The 26,465-nt window shown below is 38.7% G+C and overlaps 2 protein-coding genes across 8 annotated transcripts; both read right to left on the bottom strand.

The window, feature by feature from the left end:
• Positions 1-252: 252 nt before the first annotated feature.
• LOC117429330 (transcription initiation factor IIA subunit 2) lies at positions 253-4,911 on the bottom strand. The gene is made up of 4 exons (XM_034048703.3): positions 4,706-4,911; positions 3,563-3,667; positions 2,767-2,893; positions 253-586 (listed from the first exon to the last, which is right to left on the bottom strand). The coding sequence occupies exons 1-4, from the start codon at positions 4,775-4,777 to the stop codon at positions 561-563; spliced, it is 330 nt and encodes a 109-aa protein (XP_033904594.1). The 5' UTR covers positions 4,778-4,911; the 3' UTR covers positions 253-560.
• Positions 4,912-7,456: 2,545 nt separating this feature from the next.
• On the bottom strand, positions 7,457-25,836 carry LOC117429633 (BCL2/adenovirus E1B 19 kDa protein-interacting protein 2-like). 7 transcript variants are annotated; one of them, XM_058998639.1, is made up of 12 exons: positions 24,798-25,836; positions 18,537-18,635; positions 17,176-17,249; positions 16,313-16,498; positions 14,284-14,466; positions 13,468-13,570; positions 13,215-13,346; positions 12,848-12,934; positions 12,006-12,104; positions 11,468-11,503; positions 9,018-9,074; positions 7,457-8,209 (listed from the first exon to the last, which is right to left on the bottom strand). In XM_058998639.1, the coding sequence occupies exons 1-11, from the start codon at positions 25,112-25,114 to the stop codon at positions 9,062-9,064; spliced, it is 1,329 nt and encodes a 442-aa protein (XP_058854622.1). In that variant the 5' UTR covers positions 25,115-25,836; the 3' UTR covers positions 7,457-8,209; positions 9,018-9,061. The 7 variants fall into 7 exon arrangements, with proteins under 7 accessions (XP_058854622.1, XP_058854621.1, XP_058854618.1 ...); XM_058998638.1 differs by having other exon boundaries at positions 9,026-9,074; XM_058998635.1 differs by lacking the exon at positions 9,018-9,074.
• Between the last annotated feature and the right edge of the window lie 629 nt (positions 25,837-26,465).

Raw genomic sequence — 26,465 nt, 5'->3', positions numbered from 1 at the left:
AAACAAAAACATTAAGCAACATAAAATAAGGGAAATTAATTACATTTGAAGCTGCTTCCTCTTTATTTAATGAATGTACATACCAAGTATATATGCCTTTTCAGCACGTTGCAACTAGAAGTCTAAATATTTGTCTAAATTTATAACTTAAATTTCATAACTATATTCCTTTCTGTCCAAGCATTTGCAGGTGGGCAGTGGAATGCTTACCCAAATGCAACTTGGCTGTTACAGAACACACTCACAAGAGAATGGTTTTAAATAAAAGTTTATTAATGAAATCTTAGGGATAAAGAACACTAACAAACTAAAACAGAAAAAGATGATGAGCCAGGAATTTGAAATCTCTTATTAAAAAAGGTAATGAAATCTTGCAATCCCTGCCCGACCCACTTGGCACTGGTATTCCCATTGTTCCCACTGTCCCATTACTTACAGGGCATCTCAACAGAGAAACCTCTGGAATAAATTATAAATACAGTCCTGTCTGTAAGTGTGTCCTCATGAGCCCAGGCTCCTCTTCAAACAGAATCTTTCTACACATAAATCACATCTTCATTTCATTCAGCAGTATTGGAACCAGTATCTGTGAAATAAACAATAGTTAATAGTAGGGGTGCATCCAAAGATTTCTTTGGCCGATAGCCAATGGTTTTCTACCCATATTGCCCAAAAACCGATTGGATACCGACAATAATAGATAGTGCAGGTAAGCTATTGTAAACTACTTGTACAAGCATAGGGTCTATATTTAAACTCTTTTAGAATTATAAACACTAAAAAATGAACAGATATTGTTTATTTGTATTTATGACAAATGAACAGGTACTGTTTACTTGCTGCATTTACTTAAGAAAATAAATACAAAGAATAACATAGTTCTATATTGTGTGCTTGACAGCAATGTATATGTTTGTTTTACACCAGTCACACAAAAATAAAATTTTGCATTTGTACTTGTAAAAACATTTCTGTAGAAAAAAAAAAATGTGACATTAACTTTTATAGCCACTTGCTGTCAAACACTGCGTATTATAACTTCTACCTATACTGTACAGTAGAAAAGAAATGTAGCCTACGCAATGTCAGCTACAAAAACTTCTATTAAATTATTATTTTAAGCACACACTGTAAATGCAGCACAACTTAAATTGTTCACTTAATCATCCAAATATTAAAATTTCCAGTTACAAAATTCAGTCAAACTTGAATTTGTTACTTAACAAAAGACAGCACAATAATCAATTTCTGCTTCAAAATGCCAAATACACCCGCAACCAATGCAGATTAAGCAAGACAAACAGAAATTACAAAATGCTATTTTGAAGTACACTGTGTAATACTACTACTACTACTACAAATAATAATAATGTATTGACCCTGCAGCGTGCGCTAACTAAAAGTGCTTGTTTTGCTGTTCGGACGCAGAGTGACGAGCAGCACGGGGCAGGTGAACACTCCAGAATCTTAAATATTCAAAGAAGAGAGCTTGAGCTGGCAACGGTAGAAGGGTTTGTTTGTTGAGACAGAGAGGAGCCAAAAGAGTTTGTTAAGGAAATAGTGTACCTAGAAAATCCAGTAGTACAATTAAAAGAGGGACATCATTAGCCAGCGATGAGGCGTGGGTCACAGCTGACAGTGACTAAATACCAGTAAATAATAAACAGTGAATTTGAGAACTGCAATCCCTGTCTCCATTACAATAATAATAACTTAAACCATGAATGTTACTTAGGATTCAACCTAATGCGTGCTGCCAGTGCTAACTTATGGATGCGAAACCTGGACCCTCAATGCAAAAACGACTCAAATTACAAACAACTCGGAGTATGGAAAGATGCATGCTGGGAATAACAAGAAGAGACAGGAAAAAGAAGGAATGGACAAGAGCGCAAACAAAAGTATGCAACGTTATTATAAGAGCGAAAAAACTGAAACGGCAGTGGACCGGACATGTAGCAAGAAGAACAGACCATCGCTGGACCAATGAGAGACTAGATTGGATCCCAAGATATATAAAGCGACTAAGAACAAGACCTCCAGGAAGATGGCAAGATGAAATTAGGAAACACACCTTATATCAGTGCCATGCCGATAGGCTACCCATTATTGGTACACCCATGCTTAATAGAATAGAATTATTTTATTTTTTTTTAAACTAAACGAGATGTCTTATTCGCTGGTTCACTTACATCAAGGTTCCTTTTTAGTATATAAAATACTACTTGGATGGGTTTGTGCTTTGATACATCCTGGCTAAAAGGTTACCATTTAAGAATTACTAGGCAACATATTTAAAACATGATCTTGCACTCATGGATTTAATTATTTGTATAGTTCACTGGGTTTGTGTGTTGTGATAAGTACATAAGCTTGCATGTTTTGTTAACAAATGGCAACATAGTTGTGACCTGAATTCTGAAAATGGATTCTACTTGTCCGGCACTTGTTAAGAAGTGTTACTACAATAAATCAGATTCAAGGCTCTTGCTAAGTTACTCTTCAAGTTGATCAAAGGAAAGGTCTAGGTTACTATGAAGGGGTTTAGCATGGGCCTGACTGCCTGCCACTGATCGTTTTATTAACACACAACAAGTTAGTTTAAAAAAACAGCTGGGAGAAGGACAAATACAACTGTGGCTGGGTTCTCTCAGAACAGGTTGCATACAGTTCAAACACAATCAATTATAAAAAGACATGAGGTATTTAATTTTGAAAGACACACAAATAAAAAAATGCAAAATACATTAAAAAGCATATACTTACTTTTTCCATCACAAGCTACGATCTTCACTTTATCAACTTTGACCAGATCTGTAACCTCTCTGAACTCAACGTCATTCAACACAAAAGTCCAGACATTGTCACAGAATCGATAGGTATTGAGGGAACCCTGGGGGGAGAATAAACATCACATGTTTATTTATACAGTATCAGTCTCACACAATGTACAACTTTTGGGTGAGCTACTGAAATATAACCACAGATCCGTTTCTAATTCTATAAAATAATTTTAAAAAACTGCTTCTACAACAAAAGATCCTTAGGTTGTGTCAAATCCAAAGTTTTGCATTGGGCACCCCCTAGTGTTCTGAAAAAGGTTCAGCAATAAATAAAAGCTCCCCTCTTGTAGTTCAGAGGGACTGCATCTTGCTTAAGGAGCTTCAAGAAGCAAAGGATTTAGATGCTGAATACAACTTACTGGAGGCATTTTACTTTGAATTCAAGCCAGGGTGAAGAAAGTCTTTACCCTCGAGTTTCATTTCCAATTTTGCTTAATACTGTACCTCTGTCAGGAATGTGTTATTGTGTCTAATGTTCCAGCAGACTCGTTTCAGATGAGGTACACCTTGGTTCAGTGTTCTCAAGAAGGTTGGTAGACTGTACTGCTTTTAAACACCTCATGTAATCAATTATTCTAATGCAAGCTGTATGACTTTCTTCAGGACACCAACAATATTGTTGTCCATTTTTTTCACCCATTTAAAAAAGATACTAGACAGCGGTTCCCCTAATTCTCACACCGCTGCAGTGTGCCATTATTTGGAAGCCAGACACTCACCCGGAAGTTGACTCTGTTCCTGACCCTCTGTGCCAGTGCTGTGTTTATAGCTTTGTCAAACTGAAGAAGCACCTGCAGAGCAAGCTGGGGAGTGATCTGCTGGGACTAGAAGCCAAACAAACTTATTGAATTACAATAAAACAAAACAAAAATAAATAAATAAATAAATAAATAAATCCAGGGAAATAAAGCCACAAAAAACCCCAAAAAACAAGCAATTCTTCATTTAGATATTTTAATATAAGTTGCACTGACTGAAGATGATGCATATATATATTTTTTGTATATATAGAATATTAACCTACACTGGGGATGGCCCCCTAACTAAATACTGAATCATAGAAAATCCTAAAGGTCAGAAGATGTAGTGGCACAATGCATTTTAATAATGTCTTCATATCTTACGATTGTGTTTTATAGTTATTTATTATGCAGAACTAGCTAGCTTGCATAGAATAACCTGTGTCACACTGTGCCTCATTTAACCAATGGATTTGTAGGCCTTCACCATTCATTACAAGCAATGCCATGGACTCCAACAATATTAGAAAAGATAATCCACAAAAATAAATATCTCCCACGGCATAGCGGCTTTCGATATCCATGGTATACTGTAATGGGGTTCACATGGGGCTTATAGTAACACTGTTTGTGATAATTCCTAACAAAATAACTAATGTCGTTTTTGCTTACAAGTTCTTGAAGAAGAATATAATAGGCAGCAATATGGTTACGAGTGAATCGGGTGCTGTACGTACTTAAATCTACCAAAATCTCACCAAGCAGATGTTAGACAATATAACAAGAATCGCCTTACTTAAAAAACAACAACACCACAAAACTTTAAGATGAATAGGGTAAAGGCTACAGCTTTATAGTTAAGTCACTCGGAGCTCGAAATGAAAACAATAATAATACTTCTGATTTAAAGAGTATCTTGAGTTGCAGTTGAAGTTTGGTTACTGCTTTCTGCACCATTGTGTTTGCACGCTGGAAGCTTAAGGAATATCACACCCCATTATAGTACTAGTACGTGCACCATTTAAACCGTACTGTTTTTTTAACAAGCATTTTGGTTTGTTTTGGTGCATCCCCGGCGCAAATGAAAACGCTTCACAGAAGAAAACACCGCGTTTTTATCACCTGAATGAGCTCATCCAGACTTTCCTGAAGGCTGTTGCCAAGGGTAGTATTTCGGTAAAGTTGGTATGCCATCTCTACTCGATATTAATCTGGGTTAAAAAATAAACGTACAGCTCCTCCGTAACCGAATAGAGAGTTCTTTACTGCTGTTTTTTCACAGGAAACGCACTCCTAGAGACTACGGCGCGACTAAGAGGACAAAACTAACTTGAGGCCCAGAAAAGCGATTTAAAGAGACAGTACTGTTCATTTCCACATACAACAATCGGCGTCTGGAAGGCAAAATGTACAGTGAAAACAACTCTTTTGCGAATCAAACCATGGAGACCACAGGAAGATAGGCTGCTACTGTAGCTACTGTAGTGTGGAGGGATCCCCAAACAAATACACTGGGGGAAATTATTGACCTGGTTTGTACACTGAACCAACAAAGAATGTGACCACCCCTGCTGGTTGCTTGGGGAAGTTCGACAATATTTTAGTATCCTACAATAAATAATCATCCCCTCTTCAAATAATATATGAAACATTTCTCACATTTTTGGTTTCAAATCTCTTGTGCTTTTCTCCACAAATTCTCCTCTGCAGACTGCCACTTGGCAACCACTTCAGCAAAGAAGAGCAATGCCAAACAGCTACCATGCACCATTACAGCAGTCCTGAATATCAACTATCAAGTAGTTTATAAAGAGAGAAAAGAGAAAATTGAATTAAAATGAGAGCAGACTGTTGTGGGGTTTTCTTATTGCTTTCTGTGCTGTCATGACACATTCCTGGAATGTAATTTCCTGTGAGATTGCGCTTGGCTTTAACTGAAACACCCCTTTCAAAATGAAATAGTGGAAGTTATGTGTCTTGGGAAGACAGGCCATGTTCTTTTAATATAATGATTTACAGTAGCAGTAAGAACTTACAGGTTCTACACAATACCGTCAAACTGTACAGTAAACTGAAGACGTTTTAATTTCCTAAAATACAAAGCCTATTGCTTACAAAAAGAAAGTGAAGTTCAATCAGGATTCCACCTCTACAGTATGTACAGCAAGGCTCGGCACGGTGCTGACAGAGGGCTTCCGAGTGGCGCATCTGGTAAAGGCACTCAGAGTGGAGTACAGGATGCGCCCTATAGCCTGGAGGTTGCCGGTTCGAGTCCAGACTATTCTATTGCTGACCGTAGACGGGAGCTCCCAGGGGCGGCGCACAATTGTCCGAGTGCCGCCCGGGAGGGGAGGGCTTAGGTCGGCCAGGGTGTCCTCGGCTCACTGCGCACCAGCGACCCCTGTAGACTGGCCGGGACACGCTTCGGAGGACAGCATGTGCTCGTCTTCACCGCTCCCGAGTCAACACGGGGGTGGTAACGGTGAGCTGAGCCTAAAATTAATTGGATATGCCAAATTGGGAGAAAATAATAAAATAATCGGTGATTACTAAATTTATAAAAAAAAAAAAAAAAAACACACACACACACACACGTGGTAACGTTTGAGCGTTATTGAACAGACTGACAGAGAAAACAGGAATCTACTGAACCAGTTGAGAAGGGACAGTAAGTGTATGTAGTACTAAACAAAACAAGAAAACTTTAGATTTAGACAAACGCTTCACAAAGTCTTTCTCAATATCACGGTTCGGAGGTGTTCCAGTCCCCCAAGGCTCTCTGCGTTGGGCACAGTATTCCTTACAAAAGAAATGTTTTACTGTCATTCCCTGATCCTCACTTTCATTAAAGCTCATTGAGTGTTATTCGATAGGCCTAGTCAGTGCTTGGTATATTAAGGGGTATTACCAACACGGAGCCGTCACACCTCCAGAGACTTTTCAAGGTGAGAAAAAGTTATTTGTGACGAGAAGTTGATCTGCATAATCATAAAGGGAACAGAGAAATGGTACTGAAACCAGCAAAGGACTGAAAATAAATAGATTTGACCGTACATATTTTCAGAGCTCCTACATCTTTAAAACACAACCTTTAACTTTTAAACACACTCAGATATTGTTTTAGACAGTACAATGACCAAATACAGTATATTCTTCCTGGAAGAAATGCAGCTAAAATGAACCATTCCTGACTAAGCAGCAGCTATCCATACAAATCTTGAGCTCACTGGTTAGAGAGCTGTGCTGCAGAGGTCTAATCATTATCCAATCAACACTTAAATCACCAGAAATGCAGAACTTTTACAGTACTGGAACTGCTTAAGCAACTTTTCCCTTGAGGTTTGTAACAACATTCTGGCTCAGTTGGGATTAACTGAATGGAATCATGGATATCTGGCACCTTCTAGTGGAGCAAGGTTTTATTTAATCTTGCATTCCAGCACTAAAAGGGTTTATTAAGCAGCAGGTGGAGTCCTATCACACCCAAGCCACAATCAATACCTGTTTTATTACAAACGTACACTAGTAGTACTGTATATGAATAAATATGTATAGATACGCAAATTCATACATACACACACAAATACATAGATATGATTGGGTGTTTAAAAATATAAAACACATATGAGCTAATTACACTTTTTCAACACTGTAGACCTCTATATAGGTCTAGGAGATGTGAAACAACAGACCATTTAATTAGGCCAGTCTTTGGTACAAAGTTTCTTTTTGGGTCTTTCTGGGTAAGACACTGAAATGAATGAATAAATGATCCTGTAGAAAAAGGTTGTCTTTTTGCAAAGTTAATGCATAGAGTTACATCTAACTCAAACTGTGATTCTGTGAATTTAATATCAAACGTGTACAGTAATGTTTTTTTTTGCAGTAGGCAGTTTACTTGCAATCAGTAAATGTACAATAAGATACTTTTTACACACATCTGACAACAGTCAGTAACAAACTACACAAATACATTCCAAAGTGAAAAACAATTCTTCTTTCCTCGTTACATCTACATTCTTCCTAGGACTACATCTTAGTTTTACCAGTTTTCCATAATGGCTTATTTTTTTTATTGCATGTACAATAAACACATGTGAGCCTTTTCATGCAGACCATCAGCAGTCAAAGAGCACAGAAAGTCTCTGCCTTTGGTTTTTATAATACACATGCTGCAGGTTCACAGACCTATAAAATATTGCTCAAAATCATATCCACCATAAAAATATATTAATCTCTATCCTTTTCCACTTAGGAATATAAATATATATTTTTAAATGTACTGAAGAACATGCATCATTCAAAATTAGTGCCATATATATAGTTTCTTAAAGTTTGGCATGATAGGTAAAATATACAAAATGCTTGGCGATCGTCCTGAACAGTAAGTGTTTGGCATACAAATACAACAGTGACCATTGCTATGACATCCCAGGCTCCTAACAATATTAAAAGGCTCTTATTCTAGAACAATAATATCTAAAGGCAACGGCTGACCAATGCACTGTAAATGCATTAAAGCAGCATTCTTCAGTCTGTCGCATCTTTCCATGAAGGACTGGGATTGGGTCTCTTCACTGCTGGGCTGCTGCCGTCTCCTGTTTCCCAAGCATATCCTTGTCAAGCCTGTGGATTCAAAATAAAACCAAAACAGAGGTAGTTGGGGAGGGGGTCACGATTACACGCTGATAATATGAATTCCGTACCTGCCCCCTGCTTATGACAATGAAATGAAATATATCATGTTCTACAACAAGTGTCGTTGTTTTTCACATGCTGGGTAACTGTGCAATTCTGTCCTGTGTCTACAGTCTCTAATGCTCCAAAAAAAAAAAAAGAAAGCTTCTGGTATGAGATTTTACTGACCTCTATATAAAGCTAATAAGTCAGTGCAACTGGTACTGCTTTCCTCACTAGGAGTGGATAACATTTGTGTAAAGCCTGTTGTCTAAACTAACATGGAAGACTGCTAGAGCACATACAGGATGAAACTAAAAGAAACTGTACACTTGATTGTGTATCTTATTTTGTCATGAAGGAACCACAGTTCATGAAAGAAACATATAGGACAAGCAACTGTTTTCATTTTGTCCGATGTATAGTAATCGGCCTATGATTTCCTGGTTACTGGAATCATGGGAGTATAACCTAATCACATAACACTTAGGAGACACAGCAGCTGGAAGAGAGGAAATCTCCCATCAGCTATTGCAAAGAACAAGCAATCGCTTTCTGTTTTCATAAAATATGGTTCTTGCATAACCAACAATTTTCGGTTTAGCTGCATTACTTTTAAGGGGTCTTAAAGAAAAGACATCATGTGCCTTTTACAACCACCATAGTGCACCACACAAGAACACAACAACCAATAGTCCACAGTCACCAAATAACCAGTGTGAACCCTATACTCCACAAACACAAAACAGCTACTGACTTTATTACCAAGCAATAAAGATGCTAATTCTCCACTCTGGGGCTTCAGCGTTCAAACCTAATTTGCAGAACAATACAAAAAACATCCATTATCTTCCTGACGCAAACGATTTCTACTGTTGTTTGTTGTTAGCATTGGCAACCAGTGGGATTTTAAGACCCGTCTAAACATTGCGTCATGCTGACCTGTTAGGACGAACTCATAAACCACAGGATAATTACTGGAAAGGAGAACATAAAGAGCTTCTCTGTAGTATTTCTCCATCAGTGGAGGATGCATTAATAGACTTTTTTTTTGTTTCAAATTCATATGAAGCAAAGCTCTGTTCCCATGCAGTATTCCTACAAGAATACAATTCGAAGAAAAAGTTCTTCAGTAAAAAATAGATTTGTTCCAAGTGCTCTAAAAAGGCATCTGCTCTGTGACACAACTCATCGTTCACCCAAAAATGTACTCTTGACACGACATCACGCAGCTTACTGGCATTCCTAACAACACTTAACCTTTCAGTAATTTGCTTTATCACAGTGCAAGGGAGTGTTCTACAGCATATAAAATGGAACGTTTCATTAAAATGCAACATCATTTGTATGGAAATGAAAATGCATCTCAGATTGTATTAAAGTGTGAATCAGGCTTTATTAGTTGTTTTGTTAGCATCAGTCACGTGATCTCCACCCTTTCGTATTGTTGTAGAGGGCTGCCTTGTGGGTTCTACATATGCAAGGCCTGCAATGCCAAAGTTGCTACAAAACAAAGCAGTATTTAAGTAAATGTTTAAATCCAATAAAACAGGTAGAAATGCGATTAAAACGTTTTGTTACATAGCGGTGGACGATCCACATCATTTTGTCTACTTCAGGTAGGCTTGCTGTTGACTGAAAATAATTTAACATATTCCAGTTTCCTGTCATGAATTACGTTACCAGAGTTACTGTAGTTATTTTTTTTATCTTGTCCAAATTCAATTCTCGTCAAATTCAAGGCAAGAAGACGGAAGGTAGGAGAGCACGGAGTGAATTCATCCAGAAACCTTTTCACTGTAATTTAGTACAACCCAATAAATCTAAGGATTATTTTGTGAACAGTGCACAACTGAATTATCTTTAAGAAGGGTCAAGTCTTTTTACATCAAGAGGATTAAGGATATGCAGGTAGTGGGTCAGTCTGTGGTTTATAGATTTAGGCAAGCCAATTTCAGCAGTGTAAAGAGATTGGAGGTGATTGAAGCTCAGCTAGGCATACTGTTGAAATCAAAATATTGGTTAACTCAGGGATTGAGACACTACTTTTTGAAACATAAAACTAAAGAGCAGTAAAAGGGGGAATTGGGATGTTTTGAACAAATTACATTTAAGATGAAATGAGCAGGGTTTTGTGAAACTGATGTAGGATGAGAATAAATGAGCAATGGTGCAATTTGAACTAAATAGCCTTTTGACTTCCATTAACAATTATAGTCACGTCCCCATTGAAACCTACCAGTACACTTAGAATTTCACTGGGAGTGTAGATCTCGCACTCAGAATGTCAATGACAAAGCATTCTAAGAGTTTAAACCACAACAGCTTATATATTAACAGATTAAGTGCGTAAATATCAAATTTTCATCTTTTTTAAAATTTGGATTTGATGACTTCTGGGATGTTCAGTGGCTTTCCCTAATCAAGTTGAAAGTGTACTTTCTCTTGCAGTCTTTGTATGACAGACCGACTCACTTCGCTCGTGGGCCTTACACAGCAAGGAGTGCACGAGAAATACACTTGCAACTGGATTAGAGGTAGCCCCCCCCTCCTTGCTGTTTGGTTCCTGCAGAGTGTAGGGAGTGTTCCAATGCTCCTTCAGAGCATGAGACTGGTCCATTCTTATTATGAGGTGGAACACAAATAGCACAGTATCTTAATGTAAAATGATATACTGCTGGGGATGCAACACTCACAGAGGATGTACTGAGCTTTCCTGTCTTAGAGAAGGAGAACAAAATAGAATTCTGCAGAAAATAGCAGAGCAAATGGTAAGAGAAGACAAAGGAACTTCAAGTGAAGGTGCATTGTATTAGGAGTCTCCCCATTCTGTAGGAATCGAGGGAGGACCAACTGGTCTTTTCTCAATTGGGTACACCTGGGACTCATGAGAAAAAGCAAAGCAAAGACAAGACAGTGGTTTCTGAAGCCTCAAGCAGATAGTTTAATGGATAAAGCTGGCTGCACCAGTAAGCTCTATGGTTAAAGACTTAAAAGATGCATTCTATTTGATAAGTCGTGCTGAGAATGTTGAGTCATTTTCAAAACTGGGGCAAAGCAATGTGCTCCTTTTTGGGGGGTTGGGGGTGTTTAAACAAATCGTGTGTCACACTCATGCAAGCCAACCAATACAGTAATTGCAGAGTTAGTTCCGTGCAATGCAATCTATGCAGGCCTAGCCAATTCCCTAAATAGGGGTACAGATACCTTTTACGCGTTTTCCTAAATTTTTCTTCTTCATACCTTTGAAGGGTAGGGAAAAGTGGTTATGGAATTAGGTCAAAGAAAATTGAACAGCCAACAAGACACTCAAGACACACGAACAAACACTTGAAAAGAATTAAAAATGCTGATCACCAAGTAGCTTATTATCTAGTGTTATAATGCAGAAACGATAACGCAAACAGAAAAACAGGGGGTCTTGAAGACTCCTCATATTATGAGGCACTGAGAATTTAATGTCAAAGGGGTTTGATTGACAGACCATATTTTAATCCTCCCAGGTAAGGGGCTATGTACATTTATGTTCTGTAGGCATTCTCAATATGAAACAAGAGTTTTGTTTACTCGTTACAAAACAATGCAAAGAGCGGCAGTCAAAGGATAACAGCATCAGAACAGGCATTTCAGGTTAAAAATCCTTTTTTCTACATATAACAGCACACTATGAGCTGTTCAAAAAACATACTATGCATATAAAACATATTGCTTAGTGGCCTAATTAAAGAGAAAAGATCACACTTACTGTTTGATGCACTCTGGTATAGAAACATACTCCATAGGAACTAGCTCAGCTAGCTCTGTTAAGGTGAAGACATACTTGATTTTTTGGCTAAATTTTGAGCTGGGGAAACAAGAAAAGACAAAGCAGATAACCCTGCTGAACATAGCAGGTACATGTTATGCATAAACTGAGCTGTGCTAGAATGGGATTGCTATAGAACATTAAGGAGTGGTTTCACAGACACTGAATAATACTAATCTTGGACTACCTTACCCAAGGTAACATTAGGTGGTTTGAGATTAGTGCCAAGACAAGCTAGTTCCTCTTGAAGTAGGACAAGGTAATACAAAGGAATATACCATATTACAGCTTCAGCAAAAAGCCCCTAAGCCTGGTAGGGTGGCTATCTGTGACACTTTTTGGCCATGGTGATCTGCAATAGCTGAGTTGAAGAGTTTCATTATATACCTTTAAGTAATAAGTCGTGTGATAAATTAGTTGAAATATTATTCACTACTAATATAATGCCATCCCACCAATGGACATCTGAATAACAATTTGGGCAAGTGCAGTAAAACACATCATCAAACAACCAGGCACGAGGCATTTATTTATTTATTGCATTTATATAGTGATTTTTATACAAAAGTATCGCAAAGCACTGTACAGTACATAGCAGAAAAAAAGAACAAAACCACAATGAAAAATTAGAACACACATGGAAACTCCCCCAATGCCTCCCAACACACCCGTGGTGTGGCAATATCCCACAGCGACAAACACCCTGTCTTAATCATCCTACTCCAATGCAGCTATTCCTCGTTGAGCAGTCTTTACAACACAGGACCAACTGTTGTACTTACCTTATGAACGGCCGTGTGACAGCCAAAAGCGTCCTGATAAACCAGGAAGGGTGAACAATTATTAAGGATTTCAGGTTTTTCCGTAACCTACAATGAGAATGTACATTCTAAGTTCAGTTGACACAAATAACACAATTACGAGTTTTTCCTCAAAGGCGGCCTAAATTTTACTCAAACAAAAAAAAAAAAAACACAGTTACAAAACGTGAAATAAACAACTCATACTTTTCATTTTGGCTCTTAAGTTGTTTCTTATATGTTTAGAAATGTATTTGGTGTTCCACAATGACGATTTGCTCGTCGAACATTATTACTACATTTCTTTATTTAACGTTCCAGTAAAAGTTCATTCTTCAGGTGACCTTACCTCCTGTCGATCTGCTGATAGCATTTCCGGAGCCAGCCAAAACTTGGCATCTTTCGGCGTGTTGTAGCACCATTTAAATACACTATCATATAATTCTCAGCGACCAGCAGCTCTAGAGTACCAATTACATACCTAAAGGGAAAACACTGGTTAGAGCTGCTCTTCAAATCAACCCCCTCATGTTTGAAGAAAGATGCTCAATAATAGCACACTGACGCAATCAAAACCTGTATGAATATGAATGTTCACTTACTTAAAAAGATTGTCCATGATATATCTGTAATTGGGCAGATTGCCCTCTGGCATGAAACATACAGCAAACACGATGATGGCATTCAAGCCATCTCCATAGTAACCTAGAACAGAAAGCACAGTCCAGTTTAGACAGTTTTCATGGTGCAGTCTGCAAATTCCAACCTTCCTGCTGCACAAAGACTGAAAGATATCCTTGAACAGGAAAAAAAAAGATATACAAGTTAAAATATACATTAATATAGAGGGACACGTTTCTTTGTTAGTTAACTTATTAACATACATCACCCACTCGATATATCGCGGGTGTTATAAATCCACTATATATTGAGGGCCGCAATATAGCGAGACACCCATAGAAAAACAAATAGGCTAATAACAAATACTGTACAACCACGCCCTTGTTTTATCAGTGGCGTCAGGGTCCAATACAAGTCCTCTACGCAACCTGTAGAGGACAATAAAAGGCAGCACACTTTAAAAGTTGAAACTGCCCCTTCCAGTACTACAGCCTCACATGAATGGTCTAGAACAGGCTCTGAAGCAGCGTGGTTGGAAAATTACAATAAAGAATACTAAAAAAAAAAGAACACTAGAAAACAAAAAAGCAGGTGGGGCGTTTGTAATGTTGCAAATATGAAAAAGTATTTTAAAGCCTTGGCTAAAGACACCATACTTCTGCAAAATGCACGCAAAGAGGCCTTTCAGTTCAAATTCACCGTCCCTGCAGTCTAACAGCAAAGCCATGGTCATTCCCAAGCTCCTACACACACTGAATTAAACTGTAAAAGAAATAACGCGCCCCCTCATCACTGACCTCCGTGACTGATCACCCTCTTGTAGGGCTCGATCGTCTTCATGTCCACTCTGTGGTCCTGATCTCCGATCCTGAACACTCGCCAGCGCCGCCCCTCCTCCCTCTCGTCCGTGGTGGAGTACTCCTGGATCGAGTCCATGCCCTTTCGGAGAACCTCAGTCGTCTTGGGCTTGGGAAGATCATCTGGAAAATTCCCCCATCAGTTACTGTAAACCACTTCAGATCACACACGATTCACAGGGTACAGTTCAAGACTCCCGGTTTACAGCGGCTTGAGACATTCCAGCTTTTAATGTGAGACTCAATTAGACACACCTGAGACTAACGAGACAGTCCTTTTGTACACTTACTCCAAGGCTCATGGGAAACCTGGAATGACTTCAACTGCTATGCAATGGGAGTCTTAAATGATTTCCTATTAACAGGGGGGTTCCTTCTTCACTGAAATGATGAGTCCCATATCAGGTAATGGGCTTAGAATCATGACATTTATCATTAGTCAGTAAGCGCATTTAAGGCCCGGTTGGTAAGTTGTAGTAGTTCTGAGTAAATGTAGTAAATATTGGTATAAACCAACCAAAGTAAGTCTATTTTTAAATGTAAGTAAACATACACAAAACATTATTTACTCAGTTTTTATAAAGTATTCAATTGACTGAGCTATGTTGCAAAGTTTTAAACATCATACTTTCATGTTTACTTGAGTATAATTAGACCACCCCACTGCAGCCTAAAATGATCAGCTAGCTGTACAAGCGGCTCTGCATGGTCTGTCCACTCAGTGGGACCAAGGTAGGATTCATCATTTAAGCAAATGTTGTGATTCTGTACAATGTGTCGCTTGTAATTTGTCTTGCACGGTAAACCACTTTTCATCCTAATTTGGACGGTTTCCAATTTCACTTGGGTATCTGCACCCTTCTCTCTGGATTTTAACACAGCATTGATTTCAGAAGTGCAGATTTTATACATTGTCAAGTTTTTACATGTTTTTTTTATTTTAATAAACCTTTTTATTGACGGATTGTATGAGCAAAAGAAAAAAAGGCATGCTTTAAAATTAGGATCAGAAGTGGTCAAACCGTGACTTTAAACAAAAATCTGATCTTGATTTTCAGTCTGTGACATTAATTTATCCAAGCAAATTCACATGACATAACATTCATATAATTACAATAGGATTGGGGTAATGAATATAATCTGTGTTTACATGTATATGAGGGGAACTGATGACTTGATTTTATTTTATTGAAAAAAACAAAACAAAAAAACATTTAAAATAAAGCAAATCACTTCTTCAAAGCTTGGTTGATTTCTGTGTGAGCAAAACAAAGAGACATTTGGTCTTCTGTATGTGCTGTGAACCTTACCACAGAAGAGACAGGAGACAGACCTACTGCCTGCCTGAAGCCTGCTTCCAAGACAAAACAGTGAATTGGAACAATCCTTCCAGGAGAGAGAGCAGAAAGCAGCATTTGGAAACACAAAAACAAGACAGACACCCTTTTTAACATGTTATGAACACTTAGAACTTAAAGGGTAAAGTAATGTTCTTAGTCCACTGGGGTATATGTCAGGATTGTCAACTCTGTAAATACCAACAGACACAACACAGCTAGCTTGTATAATGAAGTGAAGAACAAGAACACACATTTATTAGATTGCTTTACCAACGCTACGACAAAGTAAGGAATCATGACAGTGTTGCATTCAAGACGAGAATGTCTTCTGTAGAGTCAACATCATAATCAAGCCTAGTTATAATACTTCAGTAAACTGAGTATGACAGTGTTTTCTTTGAAATTGATTAGTAAGTCTTTCTTTTTGGCACCGTTGCAATACAAAGCAGCAGGCTAAACATTCTTCAAAAGTAGAAAAACACTGGATAAAAAGTTTCAGGTTCATTTCTTGCCTCAATAACTACGTACTGCAAAGACTCTGCGAGCACCATCACTGCAGAAAGGGACCAGACTACCCAGTTCCTCTTGGGCTAGAAGTGAATGCATCAGGCACTGTGCATTGTGCTTACCTTCCCATTCAAACTCATTGCTGTTGTCAGAGGGTGTGTCCATATCATCCAGATCTAACTCCCCGCTCTCCTCCAGCTCATCTGACAGCACGGACCCATCGCTGCGATTCAGCGTCAGACTGATATTGGGGGCCACTAGCTTCTTCCTGGCTTTCTTATCACCGTTTGCCTCAAAAGACTGCGGAACTAGAAAATAAAAGAAAATAAACAAATATATAGTGTGGTCTAGTCGTTAAAGAAAGGGGCTTGTAACCAGAAGGTCCCCGGTTCAAATCCCACCTCAGCCACTGACTCATTGTGTGACCTTGAGCAAGTCACTTAACCTCCTTTGTGTCTTTCGGGTGAGATGTAATTGTAAGTGACTCTGCAGCTGATGCATAGTTCACACACCTTAGTCTCTGTAAGTCGCCTTAGATAAAGGCATCTGCTAAATAAACAAATAATAAAAAAGCCCTATCAAAAATAGCATATAGCATACTACTCTGTATACTACAATCCAGGTATATTACGCACTTTGTATATCCCCTTCCGTCACAAATGTTTAATTTATTTTATTGAAATTTTAAAACAGTTTGTGTGAACTCTGTGGAGTTCGAGAAGTTGCTCTGTCATAACTGTAAAAAAAACATATATGCATTATAAAATAGATACATAGATAGGAAATTGTGCACACCGTGACTGAAGGGGATATAGCATGCAACCTGAACATATAACACTTTTGAACGGCTGCATGTAATACTGTTTATGCATTGTGATTGTATTGTCTTATTAACTTGCTGTGCATTGATTAGTACTGTGGCTGCAATCCAGAAACTCAGCTTTAAAGGGATTCAAGGGAGAAATCACTGCCTCTGCCCACTTACCAGGATGGCTTTCTCTCCCAGAGGCTGTGAAAAGCTCCCCATCCATGTGGATGTCCTCCTCTTCTGGAAGTGGCCTGTGAAATCAGAAAAACGTACTGCATGTCAATAACAAACATATACCCAGGCACAGAATATAAACCAGACAACGTAGAGTTAATGAGTGCCAGAACAAAGTCTGGTAACAACCAGTTCTATAATATATCTTATATAAAATGTAAGTGGCACTACCTACTCTATGTAATTGTGCCACCACTTTACTCTCGGATAGGTTTTAGTCGTTCAAAGCTGTTTTGGTGGTTTAGATTACAATTATTGAAGAAAACGCATCTATTTATTTATTTTCTGAATTGGTATTGTTTCTGACAGTCATCTAAAGCTAGAAAGAATCAGTGCCACACTTCTACTGAGAGGTTTTGTCCCTCTCTTCCTATAGATAGGAAATGCTGGGCATCTGAACATATAGTTAATTCAGAGCCCCTTCTATTGTGGGAGAGAACAGAGGTCTGGCTTCATTATAAATGTGAAAAGCACATCAAGAGCATTAACAGCTAACTAGGAAGAAAGTTGCAATGAATGAAAGTTAAAAAAAAGTATTTTATTATCGTCCAACCCAACACCCCAATAGCTTTTCACAACCATCCTCAAACCTGCCCATAATCACAACTCTGAATGGCTGTGGTGTGACTGCAAACCAGCTGTTATTTATGAGGGGGTGTCACCTTTAGTTGCAGCAGTAAATACAGAGTCTGTGTCATCTGGTGTATCCTGGATTACCTCACCCGAGATGAGCAACAGGTCTGTGTGTTTTCCTAGTAGAAACAGAGTATTTACCTGCTGTATACATCAGTGGATTACTTGGATCACATCTGCTTGTATCTAACCATTAGCTGGGAGAGTGTTCGTGTCTGAAAAACACTTCAACATGGGACCACAAGAAGAGGCTCTGTGTCCCTTACATTACAATTAGGAAAATGAATTCAAGTGGAGTGCGCCATTTGTTTAATTATCTGAATATTTAAATGCTGTAAGCAATAAATTGGTTCATGCAGCACTGCAGTTTAGGGAAAGGTTATAAAAAGAGGCCTCCTCTTTTACAAGAAAAAGTTGTTGGAATCTGACAAGTATAATGCTGGTCCTTTTCTAGGTGGCATAATGCAAACCATTTCTCAAAGGAGAGGCACTTGTTTCAGAAACGTGACAGCAGATGAACTGTGCTTCACCTCAGAACTTCTGTTTAACTTCCCTGAGAAAGCCCCTCCTCACTAACTGCAATCTTCTCGTGCTGCGTGATGTGGCTTAGTGTTTATACACAAAACCAGGGGTGGCGCCTGAAAGACATCGGAGCCTCATTGTTTGAGTACCTAGGGAAATCTTCATCCTGCCATTCTTCTTTCAGCTCCACACCCTCCATCCTCAGCCTGGCCTCTGTGGTGGCCACCGACTCCTGCCTCTCGAGCAGGCTGCAATGCAAACGAAAGGAAACCTGTTAAAAATGGACTCCTGCACACAGCCAAAGCTTCCTTCTCCTCTCCTCAATCGGGACTGTCATGTGACCACTTGTGAAGGAGCATGTTGATCATGGCCATAAATGACGCCCTCTCTGTCAAAACAACAGCATTTATAGCCTCTTGGTGTACAGAGCTTCAGAAGGATGAAACAAGCTGCATTTATAAAACACCCATGATTGTCCGTGATATTTCTGGACACAAAACCTCTGGTATCAAGGAGCACAAAGAAAAGAATTTGCATAGGAAACAACAGTACTAATGTCACCAACACCAGATCAGCTAGCCCTGTGCCGGTTAAGGGAAACAGTGAGCTGTTTTCCGAGATCCTCAACTTTTCACTTTGTGTTTGTTGGACAGTATCATGAGTTTCAATCGCCCTGCCAGACTGTACTAAATTGGTTTTGGTTGTGGCTCACTCATGGACCATCATAATCACTTGATATTCATATTTTACAATGTTCACTCATACAGTATTACAAGGGTGTACAATCAAGAATTACATGAAACCACCGTTAACCTCTATGTCAAATTGAAGTTTAAAAAAAAAAAAAAAAAAAGTGTAACTTTTAGTCAGATTTACTGTAAGAAATATTTCCCAGTTAAATGTGAATACTCCAGTGTACAAATGTGCTTCTTGGTCATTAACAGCAGCAGGCTTCAAAGAACTTCCTTAACGCATCACAAGATAGATCAGATTACATCCTTCCAGAATGAGCTACAGCTAGGCCAAAAATGTAGCCTCAACCAGAATTTTAGGATTGAGGCATAATTTAAACAAAAACAAAAAAATTTTTGTAGGACAGCATTTCATGTTTGATTTCGAAATGTCACATTTTTTAAATTTCTGTCAGTTGTTCGTTAAGTACATGGAAAACAGCAAAGCGGTATGTATTCCAAAATGTTAACGTAACATTATTTCAGCAGGTTTCTTTCGACTTTATGAAGCAACATTTGTGAATTCTATATAGTGATGCAAAACTTTTGGCCACAGCTGTACAATCCACCTGTCTTTTTCCCCCCTGAGTCGCTGCATTATTCTTAATGTTCAGTATTCATTCTTTAGAAGCGCTGCCCACTTCCTTCACTTTGCATTTGGTCCATTGATAAGACGTGTGCATCATTCAAGGGTAGAATAGTTCTTTTATCAGGGACTCAGTCCACACTGCATCTCTGCTTATCAATACCCAATTCACAACTCCTTGAATCAGACTAATCTTCTAGAGTTCATGTTGCATCCTTTAGTACAATTAGGACCCCCAACCCCTACAAAAACACACAGCATCATTAAATGAACCTTTGAGAGGAACGGCTGCCCCCTAAACACATCATGTCATCTTATCGGAACCAATCAGAAAACATAAATAAGCAAGTGACCTCACGTTTCATTCGCCTCCTGGTGGGGGGTTTCGTGCCTCGTCAGGTAGACCAGGTGGTGACATTAATGTTTCATGCTTTCATGTTACATAAATACATTTTACTACACATTTCTGTTGTGCAGTACATTTACCATGTGCACTGTATGATACAAGTATGCAGGTCTTACTGCAGAGACCTGTAGAATTTGATCCCAGCATCCTTTTTGCAATTCATTTCTTGCACAAACAAATATTGATGTTAGAAGTTTTGAAAGAAATTAAACACAGCGGAAATAAATTGCCATTTGTGTAGCTGTGGCATCTGTTATCAATCGATCTTGAATGGTAACGTGTCAGTACGACGGTATTAAGAGACCATGGGAAGAATGATACCACATGGTAATAGTGGCATTGCGCTGTGAATCCAGAACTGCAGTCCAGCAGTTTATCAGCACTGCTGCAGAGTCTGCACTGTATCAGGGCACCCATGAAAGTGTACAATACTTGCTCCAAATCCACTGTGAGCAAATGCTACAGTATGTTTGCTATATAGTTTAGCTGAGGTTTATTCAAGGTAATACTGTTCACTGTATTAGCATAACTTCCCTGTAAAGGATAGCGACTGCTTTGACATGTTTTAAAGTACAGAAGCAACTCAAAATATATTTATTTTCATATTTATTTTATTTTCAAATCTCAAACCTCAATTTTATACAACTACAAAACAGTTTTTTAAAAATCTTTTTAATACAATAGTAAAACACAGTTTGGCTCCAGAGAACGAACCACATCCCGAAACTTGTGAAGCATGTGCAATCAATTTAGTTACATTTTTTTTTTTTTTTAATCCTCACAACCATTATGGCTTCAGACAACCCCATCCATGCCAAATGTGTTCAACGCAGGATTCTTAATACAGAGGAAGAACAGATTGTTTTGAAACCACCAGGCTGGATGGAATGTCTACAGTATGAGTCACTCACTTAGAAAGTGAAGAAAAGAATGTGATGAAAACAAAGGATTTCAAAATGCTTTTGTGACTCGTTATAGACGTGCATGTTGCTCTTACAGCAGATCTGTCTGGACAGGTAACAGATTAGGGCGCAGTTACTGCATTATTACAAGGCGTTTCCTTCAAAATTTGGCCAAATTAGGTCTTACTGTATCTGACTGCCATTCAGAACATGTACAGCCAGGCAAGAGCTTAAACTCACTTAATTACAGACGTTCATTTTAACCACTATAGCAGCGACCGTCATGTTCCTGTGACCTGTGTCCTCAGATTCTGATAGTCAAGTACCAAAGAATGTCATGATCAGGTTTTATCACAAACAATTAGGATTATTTTGAAATAACATATCTGCTAGACCTGTTCCTACAGATACCATGCAATGCAAGGTTGCCCCTTCAGGTTTAAAGATAAGGAGGAATAGTAGTATGAACCCAGTGCAGCATCTGGTCTGTGGATCTTGTATGATGTGAGGCCCATCACAGATATAAAAAAGTGATTACTGTAAGAGTTTCCCATTCACTTCATTATTGTAGAACAAAAAAAAACCTCAATGGGGCAGTTCCCATACCCTACAGCAACACTCCATGAGTATTCAAATTACTGTTGGTTAAGTATTTCAGCATACAGTTTAGCAGTGTAACCCTAGCCTGCGTGCCAGTTTTAATTATTTTCTTTCGAAGGCCCTAACGCTATGTTAGATAATATCTTAGTTTATCATTATGAAGCTGCACGGTAATCTTTGTTCATACCCATCCCGGTGGATGATATGCAGGACCTGTTTGTAGGGATCTTCAAAGAAACAAGACCAGTTGTGTCTTGAAAATGTAGTTCCTTATTTGCATCACAATTTCAGTTCTTCTTTCCTACAATACAAAACCGTGTATGACAGATTTTTGACGTGTGACATTAGATGTCAAATAGTGCATCGATGAATCTGTGGGATAATGAACCTAATTGTCTGAGGCGATCTGTAAGGTTTATAATTGTATTATATATGTGTATTTCGATTGCGTATGTACACTGTGACTGCACAGGTAAGTGTTAACAAAAAAGGTTACTTAACCTGTACCCATGTTGTCTGTATTGCAGTGATATGTCATTTCAAAATAATCCTAATTGTTTTGATATCTCCTTTAAACACTGCAGCCTATCTACATAATGCTCCTTCCTGGAAATTTCACATCATTGCCCCCATTTCCCATAATGGGAAAGCCAGTAACAGAAACCCACTTGATATGAGTGGTATGATTTAATCTGAGCAGGGAATTAGAAAGTCATCTTGTTACCATATTTCCTATTAGGAGTTCATTGCAGTGGGTGGAAATGTCTCATTTTGCTCACCCTTTGACCTCGCTTTTCTCCTGGCAGTAAAAATGACATGGCCATGTTTCTTAAGTGTCACGTTGGAGACACCTCCCAGCTTTGTAAAATGTTAATTTGGTTACTTTGTCAAAAAAATCAAAATATTTTTTTTAGATGTGTGGTTTTATCATCTATAGTTTCCTTGCGCTTTACACTAAGCTCACTTGTGAAGCACTGTGCACTGAAGCCTGTGGTGCAACACTCAAATGCTTCCCCACAATCAGCCTGAGGAGTCTTTTCTGGAGCAATTCTGCTTTACTGGTTAGTGAGCAGCTTGTTTCCTTTTCCATTATTTGTCAGGATTTTAATAATTCAAGCCTAAATATCGATGCGTTTGCATGCTGAAGCCTCTGTATAGTATTTGTGCTACTGTGCATTGCCGAAAGCAAAATGAATCAATCACCACTGTCTAGGAAGCTCAATAATGATCCTTACACATCGATGTTTTTGTTGTCCATTAGGCTATGTGACTGGTTAGCAGTGAGTGAATGGCAGGACAGGCAGGGTACAAGCAGGCTGGCTTACATACAGTACAGTATACAGGGATCAGAGACTTGCTTGGAATGACAAACACTATACAGCATACTGTATACTGTTATTGTTGTAACATGCACAAAATGCCAAAAGAAACTTTATTCTTGTAAAAATGCTCAATGTCATGAACCGAGGCTATTGTGGGGACAGAGAGGTTTGGGAGCATGATCTGATGAAGGCTCTGAGAAATCTATTTCCAGCTGATTTGTGTGAATAAAAATATCAACCAAAAAAAAATAATAATCGGGATACTTTTGAAAAAAATGGTCTCTGTGATAAGAGTTCTGAAATTCAGGACTAGGTGCTGGACTTTAGCCCCTGAAGATCCTGAAAATGTCCAATCCAAGTACTAAACAGGCACCTTGGTGGAAGTGGTTGCACAGTAGTTCTGTGGCAGCAGCTATGAAAGCAGTACAGTTACACTTGCAGGTTTGGTACAGTACAGCACAGCAGCAATTAGTGCTCATTACCATATCTGTGTGGGTGGCTTTAGCAATGTACATTTGTAAGAGGATTGAACTGTGAAACACTTGATGTTATGTGGTTGCTACAGTATACCTGCCTAGATGAAATACAATTAATTCAACTATTATGTGCAGAGAAAATGTTAAATTACTGCAGCCTACGATGATGCCTCTGTGTGAATCCCCCTTCCCCTGAGTTAAAAAAAAAACTATAATTATAAGGTGTTTCATTCATTTTTCTGCAAAAGGACACCTTTTCAGTAGACTTGCTGCAGCTTGAGAAGAAATGAATGACTTTAGTGTACTGCAGCAGCTGACTCAGGTAGTGAGAGCTTTGTGTGTAGTATGTTTAGTGTACAGTATTACAAGCCTAAACTAGACAGGGCCTGTATTTATGGCACTAAACGCCAGGCTGTTTGCCAAACACTCACACAGACGTGTGACTGTCTTGTCTCACCACAATACTGCAGCTGCCCACCTCAGTCTTACAATACTCTGCTCAACTAGTTCTGCTCAGAATTGAAGAAAGAGGTTCCGGACATTATTTTATTTGCATTCTTTCAACTGTAATCTACATCCGAGCCATGACACCAGGGGTAAATTTGGGTAATTTTGATGAACAAAGTATTGCCTTTCAAATAAAAAATCTGTCTGTATTTGAAAACTACTGTAATAATTTAGTGGTAATAACTCACTGGCACCTTTATAATAATGTTAGCAGCCTCGCATGGAGAACCATAGGGTAGACTATAGTACATCTCCATTGCGAACCCAATTTCAACACAGGTGTCAGACTGTATCAGAACATTTACCCCTTATACTGGTAAGCAGTACATTAGTCACATGAGCCACTGTGGTCTTGGGGGAAGTGTGGGGGAGGGCAGAGGAATGTATCAAGCTTTTGTGATAATTCAAGTCTATAAAGGGTGTGGCTAACAGCTTGGAGTATTTGTACAGTAACACCAGGCATCTTTTGTTATAAAAATAACTGGTGGCTACAGTACTGTTGGTGGGTTTCCTGGTTTGCATTACATGTATGCAGGGCCAATGAGGATTTTAAAAATTAACAATACTGATCATTTTTGCTTTGCAAGTTCTATTATGATACTAAAGCCCAGATTTCAACTATTATTCGGCAACCTCCATACCCAAAACATACCGAAAGGGTATTAATATAGTATAATATAATAATATATCTTGCCAGTTCAGTTAAAATGGGAAATGCAAAGAGAATAAATGGAAGCATGCATATATTTCTTGATTTGTGTTTACAACAACGTATGCAACATTTAACAATAGCTGTTTTTAGGGTTAGATCGACTACTGACAGGTGTATTGCATTGCGAAATTAGTTTGGGGATGGAACTGCAAGATAGCTGTCACTCACCTTCCATTCTGTTCTGAAGAGAGCTGTTCATAACTTCTACCCGGGGCAGAGGTCCTAGCGTCTGCAGCTTCCTGTGGCGGACCTCCTGTTTTGGTTGGAGTCGCTAAAGCTGCACCATCAGCACTCCCTGATGAAGGTGCCATCCTGTGCTGTGGCGATTCAGAGACTTCATCTGGAGTCAGTGTTGCTGCTGGTGGCCTGGGTTCCACTTTCTGAGATACGACTAGCCTGGGTGTGTCTGAATCTGACTCCAAATTGTTTTTAGTCAATCCAGTATCACCTACCACTGCCTGACTTTCAAGTGCTTCGGCTGCCATGGGTGCCAAAAGACTATTGCTTTTGTTTAAAATAGTCAATATTCAACAATTAAAATAGCTGCTAATGACAGACCACAAAAAGACAACCCTACGTCTAGTTTGGTTTGCAATGCAACACTCGTAGTCAAATCACTCAGGCAACTTTTTAAAACGCGCATCCAACTTTTAAACAAACTCTTCTTATCCTCTGTTTCGTGCTGCTGCCTTTTTTGGTTATTTCGCTGGCCTGCTGTGGATAAGAAGCCTGCCGCTGTCCTTTTTGGTTGATTCAGACTGGGAGGGTGCTTTGTGGCCCCGGTCTCTATATCCAGCCCTTTTTTTCTTTCCTTCCTGTGTGTTGGAAAAGCCTGTACGGCTCAACTACCTTAGCTCTGCACTAGTAGAATCATGCTCTGTATCATCTTCGGGAGCCATCCATTGAGTATATTTTAATTTTTGGACGCGATCTAGCTTTTCTCCAGCCTGCCACTTGTAGACAAAGTTAAGTAGGTTTTAGATACTAATCGAGCATTGTGTAGCTCACCTCCCAGCTGTCAGGTTTGGCCGATCCCTTCACTTTCCGCTCTGCTGCTCTCACTGTTTTGTCAGACTCACAATCTGTCACCAGGCTCGTTTCGCTCAGCCCCGTTACTCAGGCTATTCCGCAGCTGCTCCCGTCTCCTCCCATAAACTGCGAGGTTTCTCCGCTTCTGCCCTCTTGTGTCGAAGGAAGACTAAACAAAAGCACACGATGACTGTTTTTAATTTGCAATAATTTATGGCACACTGGTTGTTAAAGTACATCTACAACGTTTGGAAATGGGAGTGTGAGAATTTCTTTACGGATTTTTTTTTAAAAAAGAGCAAAGTTATATATATATATATATATATATATATATATATATATATATATATATATTAACTGTGCCTTTAGAGTGTGTCTAGATTTTTTAAAAAAGAGCAAAGTTATTTATATATATATATATATATATATATATATATATATATATATATATATATATATATATATATATATTAACTGTGCCTTTAGAGTGTCTAGATCTGAAAATAAATATCTCAATACGGGAATTGCAACAGTTGGAAAAGTGCGGTAGTCAGGACAGGTAGCTGCAAAATGACAGCAGTGCAAACTTGTCACCAAGGCAACTGGATTAGAATAAGAACTTTAAATCTATTTCTGACACACTTTGCATACCTGGTACAACAACATGCCCAACCAAACAGCTTGGCTGAAAGCAAACGTTTCACATATACTGTGACCTGAACCCTGCACAACGATGCTGTACACACAGGAAATACAAAAAGCATTTAGAAAGAATGTGCTGTTATGAGTTCACTTCCTGCACATGTG

The sequence above is a fragment of the Acipenser ruthenus genome, chromosome 24, assembly GCF_902713425.1.
Source record: "Acipenser ruthenus chromosome 24, fAciRut3.2 maternal haplotype, whole genome shotgun sequence".
NCBI lineage: Eukaryota > Metazoa > Chordata > Actinopteri > Acipenseriformes > Acipenseridae > Acipenser > Acipenser ruthenus.
The sequence above is the reverse complement of the archived record's forward strand: the minus strand, read 5'-3'. Positions and strand labels throughout refer to the sequence as shown.